This window comes from Bison bison, unplaced genomic scaffold (genome assembly GCF_000754665.1).
Source record: "Bison bison bison isolate TAMUID 2011002044 unplaced genomic scaffold, Bison_UMD1.0 scf7180017864228, whole genome shotgun sequence".
Classification (NCBI taxonomy): Eukaryota; Metazoa; Chordata; class Mammalia; order Artiodactyla; family Bovidae; genus Bison; species Bison bison.
Genome location: NW_011494800.1, coordinates 8,643,138 through 8,659,385, shown reverse-complemented (window position 1 = coordinate 8,659,385; position 16,248 = coordinate 8,643,138). Strand labels below are relative to the sequence as shown.

Sequence of the window (16,248 nt, the reverse complement as noted above, 5' to 3'; positions counted from 1 at the left end):
GCCAAAGAATTGATGCTTTTGAACTGTGGTATTGAAGAAGACTCTTGAGAGTCCCTTGGACTGCAAGGAGATCCAACCAGTCCATTCTGAAGGAGATCAGCCCTGGGAGTTCTTTGGAAGGAATGATGCTAAAGCTGAAACTCCAGTACTTTGGCCACCTCATGCGAGGAGTTGACTCATTGGAAAAGACTCTGATGCTGGGAGGGATTGGGGGCAGGAGGAGAAGGGGACGACAGAGGATGAGATGGCTGGATGGCATCACTGACTCGATGGACATGAGTCTGGGTGAACTCCGGGAGTTGGTGATGGACAGGGAGGCCTGGCGTGCTGCAATTCTTGGGGTAGCAAAGAGTCGGACACGACTGAGCACCTGAACTGAACTGAATGACACATTGAAATGGGCTTTGTTCAAGGATTAGAAGATTTCGTATTTCTACACTGTCACTTTTCTCCTAATTGATTTCTAGAGTCAATGAAATATCTATCAAAATCATATAGGCATTTTTTTGGTAAAAACTGACAAACTTACACTAAATTTTTTAGAGATACGCAAATGTTGTAGAATATACAAAACACTCTTGTAAAGAACAAAGTTGGGGAACTTGCTCCTATTTCTAGATTTTAAAGCTATAGTGATTTTCTTCTAAAATAACATCCCACAAATTCTTCCTTTCCTGTACATGTATGCCACTTCTATCCATTAAGCTCTGGAGTTTATTTCCTTTCCCTGAAATCTAGGCTGCCCCTCTTTCGTGACTTGCTTAGACCAATGCGGTGCTTACAAGCTTCCATATTGGCTCTTTTAGAAGCCTGAGCCATGTCACTGAGTCTGATAAATCTGATAGAGATAAAAGTTGCATGAAGAGATGCTCTACTGGATGTGAGACTTCAAAGAGAGAGATTGCAGCCTCCAGCAATCTTCTGTGTACGCTAAGTTGTTTCAGTCATTTCTGACTCTTTGAGACCCCATGGACTGTAGCCCACCCAGCTCCCCTGTCCATAGGATTCTCTGGGCAAGAATATTGGAGTGGGTTGCCATGACCTCCTCCAGGGGATCTTCCCTACCCAGGGACCGAACCTGTGTCTCTAACGTCTGCTGTGTTGGCAGGAGGGTTCTTAACCACTGGCGCCACCTTGGAAGCCCAGCTAGCTTAGTCATCTCAGATAATGCTCCAGACATGTGAGTGATGCCTTAGATCCTTCAGACTTAACTGATCTATATTAATCAACATGTTGGAGAAATGAGCACATCCTCATCAAGTCCTGCCTAAATTGCTGATTTATGAACAAGTGATTGGTTGTTCTTGCTGATGCCACAAAATTTGGGGGTCAGTTCATATACCAGGGTAGAAATCTGACTGAGCAAATGAATGACACTCTTTTTTCTCAAAGCAGGCTACTAACATCATCATATCGTGCCTTATGCTGAAATACGCTCTATAAGTCTCTTCTACAAATTTTCTAGGGAACAGGCAGTTTCTGTAGATATACTTCAGAAATTAAAAGATAAAGACATTTTTGTGCAGCATGAAATTAACTGAAAGACCTTTCGGATTAAATTTCTGATTATAAAAGTTAAGGTTTACTGAATTTATAGTATAAAAGGGAGTACGTTCCTCTTCATTACACAAAATTAATGTTTATCTTTTCTTATATTTTCTTTGGTCTCAATGCATTGATGCATTTTATGGAAAAAGTGCATTTTTTGCAATTGGGATCATATTTTATATAAAGTTTATTGTTAGCCCATAGTTATCAGGAAATAGATGCTTACAGGGCACATCTCTTCTTACAAGTACCCTAAGACATAAAATAGACCCTTATTCTCACATTTAGCAAAGATCTGTAATCAGAAACAAACTTCAAATGCTTATGGCAGGAGAATTTTTAATAAATAAACTTTACTATTAAGGTCATCTGCATGTACTGAGACCATTACATAAATACAAAGAAAAAGGTCATTGAAATTTATCAATGTCACATGAAGTTCGTTGTACAGAATACTGTTTTCCCATAATGTGATATTTTATTAAAAGAATCCCACTGACAAACTTTTTTCTAATTTTAGCACAAAACTTTACATTTCTCCTAGATAAACCATTGTTTATATATTCTAAACAGGCCTGAACTATGGAACCACTGAATTTTTTTTTCCAAAGTATAGACTAAGACATGAGGCTCCCCCACCAAAAGTATATCTGTATTTTTGAAATGTATTCTCTGACCTTAGTTTTGAATTCATTTCCTTACCTTTACATTTAATTTTCTATCAGGGAGGATTTATGAATCTTTATAAACTGTGATACATTTTGTAAAATTAATTTACCTGTCTTATTTTTCCATTTATCATTATATAATTAGCATTTTCTGAACATTTTAATAACTAAGCAACATTTTATTATAGTAATCATACTACAGTTAGAGATAATAGATTGTGTTCATTCTTCGGTATTATAGAAATTATAAGAAACAACTCTGAACTTCAATTTTTTCACAAATTTGGTTTTTTTCTAGGATTGGGCTTTCCTTAAGGGGTCTTGAAATATATTACCAAATTTATTTAGAAAGATTACAATGATCTCTAATCATGAGGGTGCCTACCTCAACACACCTTGCCAGCACTGAGTAGTATTATTGTTCAGGATTTTGTTAATGTGACCAGTAAAAGGATCTCAAATGAGTTAACATGATTTTTAAATTATTATTATTAGCACAAACCCATACTCTCAATGATGCTTCCCTTACCTTGTATCAAGTATTCAAGAGTCTTCTTGTCTATTTGTTCTATAGACCTGTGTCTATCCATGTGATAATTCTATACTTTCAAAGAGAAAGTACACTACATGATTACCTCTAATAGTGAGAAAAGTCACAATATAAATGTTCAACATTACTGAAGTAGTTATATGTGACATAGCTACAGAGTGAAATGATTATTAAAAATTATGCTTATAGAGTTTGCCAATGATCAGATGTTAAATTAGAATATGTTGGCATAAAGGCATTTTTCAACTATTGATATGAAAAAAAAAACTTGTTTCTGTTGAATTAAAAAAAATGAAGAAGTAATTAACAAAATATTTTCAGTGTTTAACTCATTAGTGGAGTTACGGGTGCTTTATGCATTCTTCGCTGTGACTTTGTTTTCTAAATTGCACCAAGCTATATACTTTTCCTTGCTTCCTTGCAAATCTATTCTAGATTAGGGTGTGGCTATATATTTAAGACACAATGCTTGTAATTACATTGTTAATATCCCAAGCTGTTGATCAACACTTTAAATATTCTTCATCTGAAAGAATTCAAAGAAACATCAAACAAGAGAAGGCTGCTATTTCAAAAATTCACTTTTCCAATGCGAAAGTTTAATCTTTGATTCGAGACCGAAGGAAAAGAATAAATAATAATGTATTAAAGGGGGAAAAGCATAGCAGAGAAAGACACCTAATACCACATTTTTGATTCTGTAACTTAATAAACACAATCCATCTTTGCAAGGCCATATAATTCATCTTCTAAACTGTGACAGTATCAATTCAAGTTACGCCATTTCAGCTCACAGCAACCTTTTAGTTTAGTTAGAGTCTCAGTGAAGGATGATTAGTAAAATCTTGAAATCTACCTGTCAAATGACGGCTTCTCCCCACAGTCAAAAGCATCCTGCAGTTCCTTGACCAGGTTAGCCTGGCCTGGCAGTCGGAAGAGACCCTCTTCCTTCAGCCCCCTTTGTCGGATGAAGTCCACGCACTGCTCCACCAACATTGGAGCCAGGCGGTTCCCATATCTCTTCTCATAGCGAACAGTATCTTCCAGTTTCTGTCCGAAAATGCCTGGAGAAATAAAGGGTCACAATGAATTTGAGAGATTCATCTGTTCCTACTGCGTAAGTTTAAGCAACCTCTGGGAGATAGTGAAGGACAGGGAGACCTGGCTCCCTGCAGTCTATAGGGTGGCAAAGATGTGGACACGACTTAGTGACTGAACAACAACTCCTGCTACTCCTTTGTTCTAACTGCTGGACCACAAGAGAATTCTCCTCCCTTCACTTTTGTTTTCTTTTTCTTTTTTAAATAAAATGGCACCTTTTGTTTTTAATCAAGTGATGATGCCATGATTATAATCAACGTGATAAACCATGAAAAGAGACACAGAATTTTCACCCATATAAAATATTTCAGACAGTGTCTGCTCTTTAAAAATCTTAAACTATTAATTTACTGGAAAGAAAAAAATTGAATTATGAAGCTCTATGTTCCAAAAGTGAGGAGACAGGGTCATGGTGGTTTTTCCTAACAAGAATGAGTATCTGATTACATATTGTCTAGAATTAACAGCACATGGGGGTGATAAAAATCAAAACCATTTTGGCCAGTTTTATTCATGATTTTTAAATACTTACAAATGATGCATTTCTTTGTGCATGCATTTGGGGCTGAATATCCCCACTCTTAATCCTTGGTACCCCACTGATTAAGAAACAATGCCTCTAAAATGTACTAATATGACTTAGAACTTGGAAAAATAACCAACCAATGAGAACAGAGGAAGAAAAGAAGCCAAAGCAAATATGATTCCAATGTTCCCAGATGGGATGAATATTACTGAAAGGTTTTAATGGCCTAACGAGTTTCATAAAAGGGGAAGAAAAATTAGTGGTGCATGTTGAAACTATGTAAGACTCTGGAATGTTTGGGGAATTATTTCAAAACCATTAAATTCAGGATTTAACAATAAGAACATATGCTTTACTTCTCTATCGGTAAAAAAATTTATGTACGGATTCAGTAAAGTAAAACCATCACATTCCATGCAATAAACACTTGCTACCAAAGAGAATATTCCTAGCCTAGGCAGAAAGAAAAACACAACAAATGAAACTATTCTCCACCTGGTATCAAGTCTAGCACTAACATATTCCTTTTAGGAAAAAGGGTTGAATGATTTGATGTTAATATTTAAGTGCATATAAAACAATTGGAAATTAGCTGAGTTTGTAGACTTTACAACAAGCAGTTTCTCGATAATGGTATGTTAAAACTGGAATCACTGACCTCTGGATTTTCTGTTACTTGAGGCAGTGTCTGATATTTTATGAAGTGGTGATAATGATTTGAAACTCTTTTAGTTATTTTAATAACAAAGCTTAAAATTGATTATGAATGAAGAACACTGACTCTTTCTCTATGGAGCTCTTTTGTGCTTTCTTGCTTGGAATGTTTGGATTCTATCCTGCCAAAATTAAGGAGATAGCCTTTCAGAGGCACTTATAAATTAAATAAAAAAATAATGTCAACATTAGGGAATAAATCCTATCTATCTGATTTTTCACTTCTTTTTCTTTTGGACTGACACATTATTAATACATAAGGTATCTCCCTAAATCCAGCAGAAAAATCTATTAAAGATGTGCCAGTTCAACCTCAATGTGTGCTACAAATTAGAACCAAACTGCCAAGATTTAGTTTTACACAGTAATGAAAAACAGGCAAGCATGCTTTTCTGATCAGGGTCCTTTATGCCCCCAAAACTCAGGGAGGTGATAAAGGATACAGTAAGTTTTGCTTTAGATGGGTATTCTGGTTTTCTTTTTTTCCCCATTACACATAGGCTTGCCTGTATGATAAGAATTTTCTTAAGTATAGCAACAAACTAAAAGCCAAGAGCCCCCAACATTCGTTCATGCATTAAGTACCTAACATGCACTAAGTTGTTGACATGTATTCTCTTATTTCCATAATAAATATACATGGTAGCTATATTATACCTGAGGAAACTGAGAGAGATTAAATACATAAGGTTAGTTACACAGCTGGAGAAGGCAATGGCACCCACTCCAGTACTCTTTCCTGGAAAATCCCATGGATGAAGGAGCCTGGTAGGCTGCAGTCCATGGGGTCACGAAGACTTGGACACGACTGAGCAACTTCACTTTCACTTTTCACTTTCATGCATTGGAGAAGGAAATGGCAACCCACTCCAGTATTCTTGCCTGGAGAATCCCAGGGACAGAGGCGCCTAGTGGGCTGCCATCTATGGGATCGCACAGAGTCGGACACAACTGATGCGACTTAGCAGCAGTAGCAGCATACCTATTTAGCAACAGAATATGTAAGAGAGTTTTAGAATGTAGACAATATGTACACATGCTTAGAATTCCTGTGGGGAAAACAGTAATTTTCTGCTGTTTATCCAGTCTTGCAAAGCATTAGGTAATGATTAGTTGTATACCCCCCAGTCTGTAGCATTGGAAATAGAATGTTCCAAAGGTCTCTGATTTACAAAGGTAGACGGTGAAACAACTTCTGTATAAGAATTTTTTGGTTTTGGTGTGGAAGCCAGGGAGAAATTGTGTGCTTAGTCACTCACTCATGTATGACTCTTTGCAAGCCATGGACTGTAGCCTGCCAGGCCATTTGTCCATGGAGCTTCTCCAGGCCAGAATACTGGAGTAGGTTGCCATGCCCTTCTCCAGGGGATCTTCCCAACCCAGGGATGGAACTCAAGTCTCCCTCGTTGCAGATGGATTCTTTACCCTCTGAACCACCAAGGAAGCACAGGGGAAAACGGGAGTTGCAGAAATAGAGAATGGAGCTAAGGGCACAGGTAGAGGGGGAAAGGGAAGGAGCAATGAACTGACAGATTGGGACTGACATATATACACGACCATGTCTAAAATAGATAGGTAGTGGGAATCTGCTGTATAGCAAAGGGAGCTCAGCTCTGTACTCTAAGAGAGGTGAGACTGGGGGTGGGGTGGGAAGGAAGCTCAAGGGAGAGGGGATACATGTATACATATGGCTGATTCACTTCATTGTACAGCAGAAACTAACACAGCATTGTAAAGCAATTATACTCCAATAAAAGAAGCTGCTTTAGCTAGAACTTCAACATTTAAACTTCAAGTTTTAAAATTAACAACAACAAAAAAGCACAAAGGTCGTGAGCTATCCCCAGCTAGCAGCATGAAGAAGAGGACGCACCGATTAGTAGATTATTAACAAGAATATTCCCTGTGGTGTGAGACTTGCAAGCAGTTCCAGCTATGCCCAGCTAAATTCTCAGAGACGTTTCACTTTCCCTAACAAAAGCATCCTTGGAATTTCTGGGTGACAACAGTTTGTTATGCATATTTCCCCCTGGAAATACACTGATGGTGTCATACAGCGTCATTCAGAACGTGACTTTCCATTAGACTGAGAAAGTAAATTACACAGGTGATTTTATTATATCTTTGGACGGCTGTTTCAGCTGGAGGGAGACACAGAGAGGAAAAAATATATAGAGAGAAAATCTAAATAGCTTCAGGATTTGTGAGGTTCTTTCTTTACATGTAAATTATGTACTCCACAGCTAGAGGCATCCTGTGGGATCACTGAGTGTGATCAGAAAAGTATACTCAAATTCTACTCATCGCATAAATAAATAAATAAAATACAAAGCCAAACATCTTTGGACTCTTTATGCTTTGTAATTATTCAGTTTGTTCCTTGATTCCGAACTAGGTATAACACTGGCTCCATTTAATCACTTCCCATCTTCTTGCTGATCTGTTACAATATGGCCCCTGACACCGCATTTCACTAAAAGAGCTTTCAGAATAATTACCAATAACTACCTAGTTGCCAAATCATTGACAGATTTATTTTTTGCAGTACTTTATGGTTCACTCCCTTTATAAACCATCAATCTCACTCTTCTTACTGATACTTCTCACATCTTATGTAATTCTTGCCTTCCAGAACATTCTTTTTAGTCTCCTTCTTGACTATACAATCTACTACACCCTTCTTATAAGTTTGCTGGTCCTCTGGATTCTGTCCACAGCTTAGTTTTCACCTCACTTTACACAATTTCTTTGTTGAATTATACTCAGTCTCATGGTGTAACAATTACTCCCAGATTTGTATCTCAATCTGGGCCCCTCTTGCACTGGATTTCCAAGTGCCTATTAGACCCCTCAACATGGGTATCTCAAAACATTGTCAAACTCAAATTTTTTAAACTTTCTGAATTATTTTTCTTCAAAACCTGTCACACTTCCTATAATCCTGATTTTGGTTCTGAGAACCAGTGATGCCCCCAGACATTTGAAGGGCCATCTGAGAATGGACCTAGATTACACCTTCCTTCACAACCCTCATTTAATGACCACATCGGTCCCTTCCAAACTCATTGCCATTAGATCCTCAATACTTCTTAACTGACTTTTATAGAGCCAAGTTCCCAAGTCAGGCAAGTGTTGCCATAGTGATAGTCATAATATTTAAATCAGATCACGTCACTTTTTTTGTTTAATTTCTTCCAATGGTACCCACTGGCTAACCAAGCTCCTTTTCATGAAATGTGTGTGTGCTCAGTCATGTCTGACTCTTTGCAAACCCATGGGCTGTGGCTCAACAGGATCCTCTGTTAATGGCATTTTTCAGGCAAGAATACTGGAGCAGGTTGCCATTTCATCTTCCAGGGGATCTTCCCGACCCAGGGATGGAACCTGCATCTCCTGCATTCGCAGGTGGATTCTTTACCATTGAACCACCTGGAAGCCTTTTCAGGAAACATAGTCTCTGTAATCCAGTCTCTGCCGCTTCATTGACAATTCAATCAACAGGCGTTTAGGTAGCGCCCTTTCCATACCGGGTTCTGGGCCATATTCACCCTCATTACTGCTGCTCCCTTAAAAACAACCTACTTGGTAACTATATTGAACTATTTGTTGTTTCCTATGTGTGTTATGACTTATTATATCTTTGGGTGTCCTGGTAGAACATAAGTCATATTGTCAAGAGTCAGCCTAGGAAAACTTATCCTGAAAAATTCAACTCATATAATCTCCTGTGTTGCTGCTGCTGCTGTTTCTAAGTCGCTTCAGTCATGTCCGACTCTGTGCAACCCCATAGATGGAAGCCCACCAGGCTCCCCCGTCCCTGGGATTTTCCAGCCAAGAACACTGGAGTGGGTTGCCATTTCCTTCTCCAATGCCTGAAAATGAAAAGTGAAAGGGAAGTTGCTCAGTCGTGTTCGACTCTTAGCGACCCCATGGACTGCAGCCTACTAGGCTCCACCATCCATGGGATTTTCCAGGCAAGAGTACTGGAGTGGGGTGCCATTGCCTTCTCCGAATCTCCTGTGTTAAGTCCTTATAAACATTACCTCATACCCATCCCAGTCTCAAACTTGTTATGTTTCTTCTTTGATTTATTAACATATCATTTTCTAATTATTTATTTAGATCCTTATCCACACTGGACTAGTTCGCCACCAGTCAAAAAAGGATTGTTTAAAAAATAAAAAAAGATTATACTTTCACAATTATTATAAGATGACAATAGTCTACATTTATAATTATTAAAAATGATGCTGGATAACAGTTTATACTACTGTTTATTTTATAAACTGAAGGGAAGTTTGAGTAAATTTCTTAAGGTTCTTCAGACACAAGGACTGAACTGGGATTTGTGACAGATGTGAAGGACTCCAAGGCTCATACTTCGTTCTATCATGTGTCCTGGTATGAATGTTAGTGTCCCTCCCAAATTTCTATGTTGAAAATCTAATTCCTATGGGAATGACTTTTGGAGGCAGGGCTTTTGAGAGGTGATTAGATCATGAGTATCCCTTCCCCTTGGTGGCTCAGATGGTAAAGAATCTGCCTGCAATGCAGGAGACCCAGGTTTGATCCCTGGATCGGGAAGATCCCCTGGAGAAAGGAATGACAACCCACTCCAGTATTCTTGCCTGGAGAATACCATGGACAGAGGAGCCTAGTGAGCTACAGTCCATGGGGTCACAAAGAGTCAGACATGACTGAGTGACTAACCCTTTCATCTTTCACCCTAGGTCATGAGTGAAAAGTTCTCATGAGTGGGATCAGCATTGGGCTGGCCAAAAAGTTAGTTTGAGTTGTGCCATAAGATGTTATGAAAGACTTGAATGAACTTCTTGGCCAACCCAAATACCTTTATAAAAAGGACCCCAGAGAGCTCGCTCTTTTTCTTTCTACTCCTTGAGAATGTAACAAGTGGACAGTCTCAAACCAGAAGAGGGAGCTCATTGGAACCCAGTCATGCTGGCTTTATCTCAGTCTTTGAACCTTCAGAACCATGAGAAATAAATTTCTATTGTTTAGAAGTCACCCAGGATGTGGCATTTTGTTATAGCAGCTTGAATGGACTTAGGCACACTGGCTTGTTCTCTGGAACTCAATACCAAAGTGGGTAAGGATTGAGTGTTCCATAAACATCTGTGGAATTAATATAGGCATTAAAACAAAATACTTAACCCCCTCAATTAAAGGAAATAAATGAATAACTCCAAGGTAAAATGAAACTTATCAAGACTTCACAGGTTGTGGTACTGATTTCTACAAAAACTTGAAAAGAAAAAAGTCTTTGTTGATGAAAAAGGTACAAGTTAGCCAATTTCTTGGTCATTACATAAATTTTCTACCATCAACTATTTTTCAGAGTTCCTTGACCCTCCCATTCCATAGATTACTGCCAAGTCATATAGAGAATTTGCTTTTACTTATATTTCTATTTACTGCAACCCTGCTAGCAGAGTAAGTCTTGGTGTGACCAGGATTGTAATAATTTTCAATTAAAAATGAACATATGCCCATGGTAAATGGACAAATCAAAATAAAAGACATAGTACAGAACTAAGAAGCAAAGTCAGCCAAGGCTTACTTTGGTCTCTCACCAGCAGTTTCTAAGTAGCCAACAAACCTCACATGAATAGAAACCTTTGAATTCAAGAAGCTCAGAATCTATATAACAACCAAAGAATTTGGTAAAACTTGACTCTCCTTGTCAGAATGGGGAACAAGGGAGAAAAATACAGTCTTGAAATCATTAAGAAAGTGTAATAATGTGCAAATAGTGACCTAAAAATAGTGCAAATAGCATTGGTCTTAGACCGGCAGAATAATTAGCAGAGTAATTAAACTCATCATTTACATCCAGGTACCAAGCCACAGAATTTACACACATTTTCTTATTTGACACTCACAGACATTCTACAAGGGCATCTCCCTTCTATAAACAGCCTCAGAGATGCAAGGTTACCTAAAGTCATACATACAGAAAGCAGTAGATCTGGGATAGGAACACGAGTGTATATGATTCTAAAAGTCTTTCTTTTCTACTGGATTATATTAATTCAATTCAGACATACAGTTTTTTCACGGGAACACTGACCACTCTCTTAGGATTATGTAGTAGAAAATGTCTTTCCATAACTTCCAAAGATCAAATCTGATTTCACGTTCATATGAATCACTGCCTTTCCAGATGAACCCAAAGTGCATCTTCTTACTCATAAGCTCCTCAGAATTCATACATAATTTGTTGTAGTGCTTTTTATATATTAAACAATTACTTTTATTTATGCTTCCTTATCCTCAAGGAGGGTGTGAGCTCACAGATTCCAGGCAACCTGTTTTGTCTTCTTTCTCACCCCCAGAATCACTTGGTAGGTGACTCTGTAAAACTGTGATGTGTGAACTGATGAGCTATTAATACTCACAGCACCATTTAAAATTATATGGATTTAAATAGCAGCATTCTGTTGGACAAATCAACTTCCATAAATGTGATTATAATATCCAAAATATACAACTAACTTAAAAAATTATTGGTTGTATTCATTGTTACTATAAAGATATTCTATTCTGTTATTGCCTATGAACTAGTAGGTTATAACACTGTACGTCACCAGTTTGCAATAAATCTTAAATCGTGGACTGAAAAGACCTATTGCTGTTTTTATCTTTCAGAAGAAATAAACAAATACATATATAATATATATGTCAACACACACATGCACATATATATATGTATACATACACACATATATATATCTTATCAAAAATGTGTTTAGAGCACTTGAAGATAGATATGAAGATAAAGTGGCCTGATGGCAGCATGCAAGACATATAAGGGAGGGCTTCCCTGGTAGAGATGTGAGTCGGATCCCTGGTCCGGGAAGATTCCATATGCTACTGAGCAACGAAGCCCGTGTGCCACAACTATTGAGCCTGTGCTCTAGAGCCCAGAAGCTGCTACTACTAAGCCCACGTGCCACAACTACTGAAGCCTGAGCCCTACAGCCTGTGCTCCGAAACAAGAGAAGCCACCACAGTGAGAAGTCCACGCACCACTTAGAGCAGCCTCCACTCCCTACAACTGGAGAAAAAGCCACGCAGCAATGAAGATTCAGTGCGGTCAAAAATAAATAAATTTAAAACAGTAAATACAAGGACTACAGAGTAAAGAATACAAGAGGTGAACAGAGACAGCCTGATGAAGAAGTGAGAGCCAACAATGACTTGAAGAAAGTGTGGACAGACTGCAGAGGAGGGACAACGGACAGAAGCAAAGCAGTGGTGTAGGAGATAGGTTCAGGGAGGAAAGTGGGGCCAGTCTGGGGACGTGGGAACAGTTGTAGTTGCTTAGAAGGCCTTGATAATGACATGAAATAGTCAGGACATCCTCCTGGGAGCAACAGGAACTCATAAAACATTTCTGAGCTGTGGAACACTGCTTAACAGTACTGTTTCATGAATATCAGTTGGATGACCCTTAGCAAATTAACTGTATGAAACGTGTGAACAATATTGAGGGTACAAAGAGGTGAGGATGGATGCTGTCTTGAAGAGCCACTTTTAAGGTTAAAATCAGTTTTGTGCTTCTAAGATGTTTGTTCCTTGGAAGAAAGGCTAAGACAAACCTAGACAGCATATTAAAAAGCAGAGACATCACTTTGCTAACAAAGGTCCATATAGTCAAAGCTATGATATTTCCAGTAGTCAGTCAGGTATGGTATGGATGTGAGAGTTGGGCCATAAAGAAGACTGAGAACTGAAGAACTGATACTTTCAAACTGTGGTGCTGGAGAAGATGCTTGAGAGTTCCTTGGACTGCAAGACCAAACCAGTCAATCCTAAAGGAAATAATACTGAATATTCATTGGAAGGACTGGTGCTGAAGTTGAAGTTCCAACACTTTGGCCACCTGATGTGAAGAGCCAGCTCACTGGAAAAGGCCCTGATGCTGGGAAAAATTGAGGGCAAGAGGAGAAGGGGACATCAGAGGATGAGATGGTTGGATAGCATCACTAACACAAGGGACATGAATTTGAGCAAACTCTGGGAGATGGTGAAGGACAGGGAAGCCTGGCATGCTGCAGTCCATGGGGCCGCAAAGAGTCAGACACAACTTAGCAAATGAACCACAACAACAATTTACAAGAGCCAATACATGGAAGCAACCTAGATGACCATTAATAGATAAAGGGGGATAAAGAAGATGTGGTGCACATATATTAATACAATGACATATTATTCCGCCATAAAAAGGAAGAATCAGAGTCAGTTCTATTAGACTCTGTTATACTAGTGAAGTAAGTTGAAAAGAGAAAAACATCATATATTAATGCATATATATGGAATCTAGAAAAATGGTATTGATGAACATATTTGTAAGGCAGCGGTAGAGATGCAGACATAGAGAACAGACTTATGGACACAACGGGATACAGAGAGTGTGAAATGAACTGAGAGAGAAGCATTGAAACATACACCATGGTATGTAAAACAGACAGCCAGTGGGAATTGGCTACCTGACCCAGGGAGCTCAGTCTGGTGCTCTGCGACATCCTAGCAGGGTGGGATGGGGTGGGAGGTTGGAGGGAGGTTCAAGAGGAGGGGATATATAGAAATATATATGGCTGATTCATGTTGATGAATCAGAGGACAACACTAAAACCAATACAACATTTTAAAGCAGTTATCCTGCAATGAAAAATGAATAAATTTTTAAAAAGTCAGTTGTGTGCTTGAAACAATAAAGGCACAAACAACTAAGGCGATGGAAACAGAAATGAAGCTGAAAGTATATAAGGAAGGAAAAAGCAATATGTTGCTCTTAAGTTGCTAAGTTGTGTCCAACTCTTCATGACCCCACAAACTGCAGCCCTCCAGGTGCCTCTGTCCATGGAATTTTCCAGGTAAGAATACTGGAGTGGGTTACCATTTCCTTCTCCAGGAGATCTTCCCAATCCAGGGATCTCTTTTGTCTCCTACACTGGCAGATGGATTCTTTACCACTAGTGCTACCTGGGAAGCCCACAGAAGCAATATGGCATGACCACAAATGGTTATTGGAGATGGAAATGGCAACCCACTCCAGTATTCTCCCTTGGGAAATTTCATTGACAGAGAAGCCTGGTGGGCTACAGTCCATGGGGTTGCAAAGAATTGGACATGATTTAGTTACTAAACAACAATAACTAAATGGCTATGGTATGTGTGGGGGGAACAACTGGGGAATTAATGATGACGTATCTCCAAGAAGAGAGCAACTCGAGAAAAAGACACGATAAAGTTAGGGCATAAAATTGTACTTTGATATGTCCTGTGATCACAACAATCATAAACCAGCCAGCCCTTTCTGACTAGAAATTTCACTGACATCAGGATCCAAAATGTTATGCACCCCCAAGTAATCAAAAGATGAGTTATGCTCTGTATATTCAATATTAGTCTTATGGAGGTAAAAAAAATAAAGTTTAAAATAGCAAAAAATACATTCTAACCTTTATCTCAGCAGAACATATATCCAACAAATCACCACTCTCCCCAGCTTCCTGCCTGATAGATGCTTCACATTCCCTCGATTTTTAAAACCACTGGGAAAGCATGTTCTGAGACCCTTGTGTATGTGTGTGTGTGTGCGTGCACGTGTGCTCAGTCGCTCAGTTATGTCCAACTCTATGTGACTCTATGGATTGTTTCCCATCAGGCTCCTCTGTCCATGAGGATTTTCCAGGCAAAAATACCGGAGTGGGTTGCCATATCCTCCTGCAGGGGATCTTCCTGACCCAGGAATGGAACCCATGTCTTCTGCATTGGCAGACAGATTCTTTACCACTGTACCACCTGGGGAGACCCCTGCTGCTGCTACTGCTAAGTTGCTTCAGTCGTGTCTGACTCTGTGCAACCCCATAGACGGCAGCCCAACAGACTCCTCCGTCTCTGGGATTCTCCAGGCAAGAGTACTGGAGTGGGTTGCCATTTCCTTCTCCAATGCATGAAAATGAAAAGTGAAAGTGAAGTCACTCAGTCGTATCCGACTCTTAGCGACCCCATGGACTGCAGCCCACCAGGCTCTCCTGTCCCTGGGATTCTCCAGGCAAGAACACTGGAGTGGTTTGCCATTGCCTTCTCCAGGGGAGACCCCTATTAGTACCTAAAGAAAGAAGCAGAGATGGAAAGAACAGTAAAGGACAGAAGAGGTCTGAAAGAGAAAGGATGGCTGAGCAGTGAGCTCCACTGGCTCAGTATAGAAGCTGCAATCCCCACAGACCTCTGGAAACTTCAGTCCAACTCCCCTCTGCATTCTGAAAGCCTATCCATTCTGTCAGCCTAGCCAGGACAACAGAGAGAATATGTTTTAAATATGGATCAGGAAAAGCAGACATGTCACCATTTTTCACTTCTGGATGCCTTCCCATGATTCCTGAAAGGATTTCAGGGGATACTTTCTAAGAGGTTTGAGAGAGGAACTCCGAAACCCCCATCCACTTCTAGAACTCCCGGAGCACCCAGGGGATGACACAAAGAACAAAGTGACACTCTTTTCTTAAGGTAGCATGGCTTGGGAACCTGGGATTGAAAGAAAAGTTCATTCTTTTCAGTGCAGGACCTTGAATAAAGATCTAACTCTCCGCTGGACGCTGCTGCTGAAGGGACTGGCTAGTGCCGCACAGACACAGTCTCACAGCCACAGCCTGGCACTGTTTCCTCCAAAGCCTCACTGCCTAGCTGGCTGAGCAGTGACCTGGGAGAGGCTGGTATGCAGGGCTCAGCAGAAGGGGAGAAGGAACTTAGAAAACAGCTGAACGCTTCCGGTAAGTCTCCTCTGACAGTGACCAGAATGCAGCTTTGTCAATTAAAAATCTGTTAATCCTTGACTCAAATGCTCAACATTCCTCAGATTACCAAGACTTCACAGAGGCAAGGACAATCATTTAAAAATAGCCCACGGGAGATGATAAATGGACGCTATTCCCACTCTGTGGCTGCCCTTTGCCAGCCTGCCCATGTTTTTTTTTTTTTTTTTCAGCATTGCCTTCCTTTGCTGATATTTCAGGAGAGAGGGAAGGGGGCATAATGAAAGCAGGGCTAGCCAGGATTCTTGGAGAAGTGCTATAGCTCACGACAAGACAGAAAGTGCAAAACATAAAAAACCC

At 39.6% G+C, this 16,248-nt stretch overlaps 1 protein-coding gene across 6 annotated transcripts in view; it reads right to left on the bottom strand.

Annotated features, from left to right (window-relative positions):
* The window catches only part of ARHGAP24 (Rho GTPase activating protein 24), a 549,762-nt gene that overhangs the window by 47,851 nt on the left and 485,663 nt on the right, over window positions 1-16,248 (bottom strand). For all 6 annotated transcript variants that reach the window (XM_010845964.1, XM_010845966.1, XM_010845969.1 and 3 more), the window contains one exon: window positions 3,623-3,830. In XM_010845964.1, the coding sequence (XP_010844266.1) occupies window positions 3,623-3,830 (208 nt within the window). The remainder of the gene's footprint in view (window positions 1-3,622; window positions 3,831-16,248) is intronic.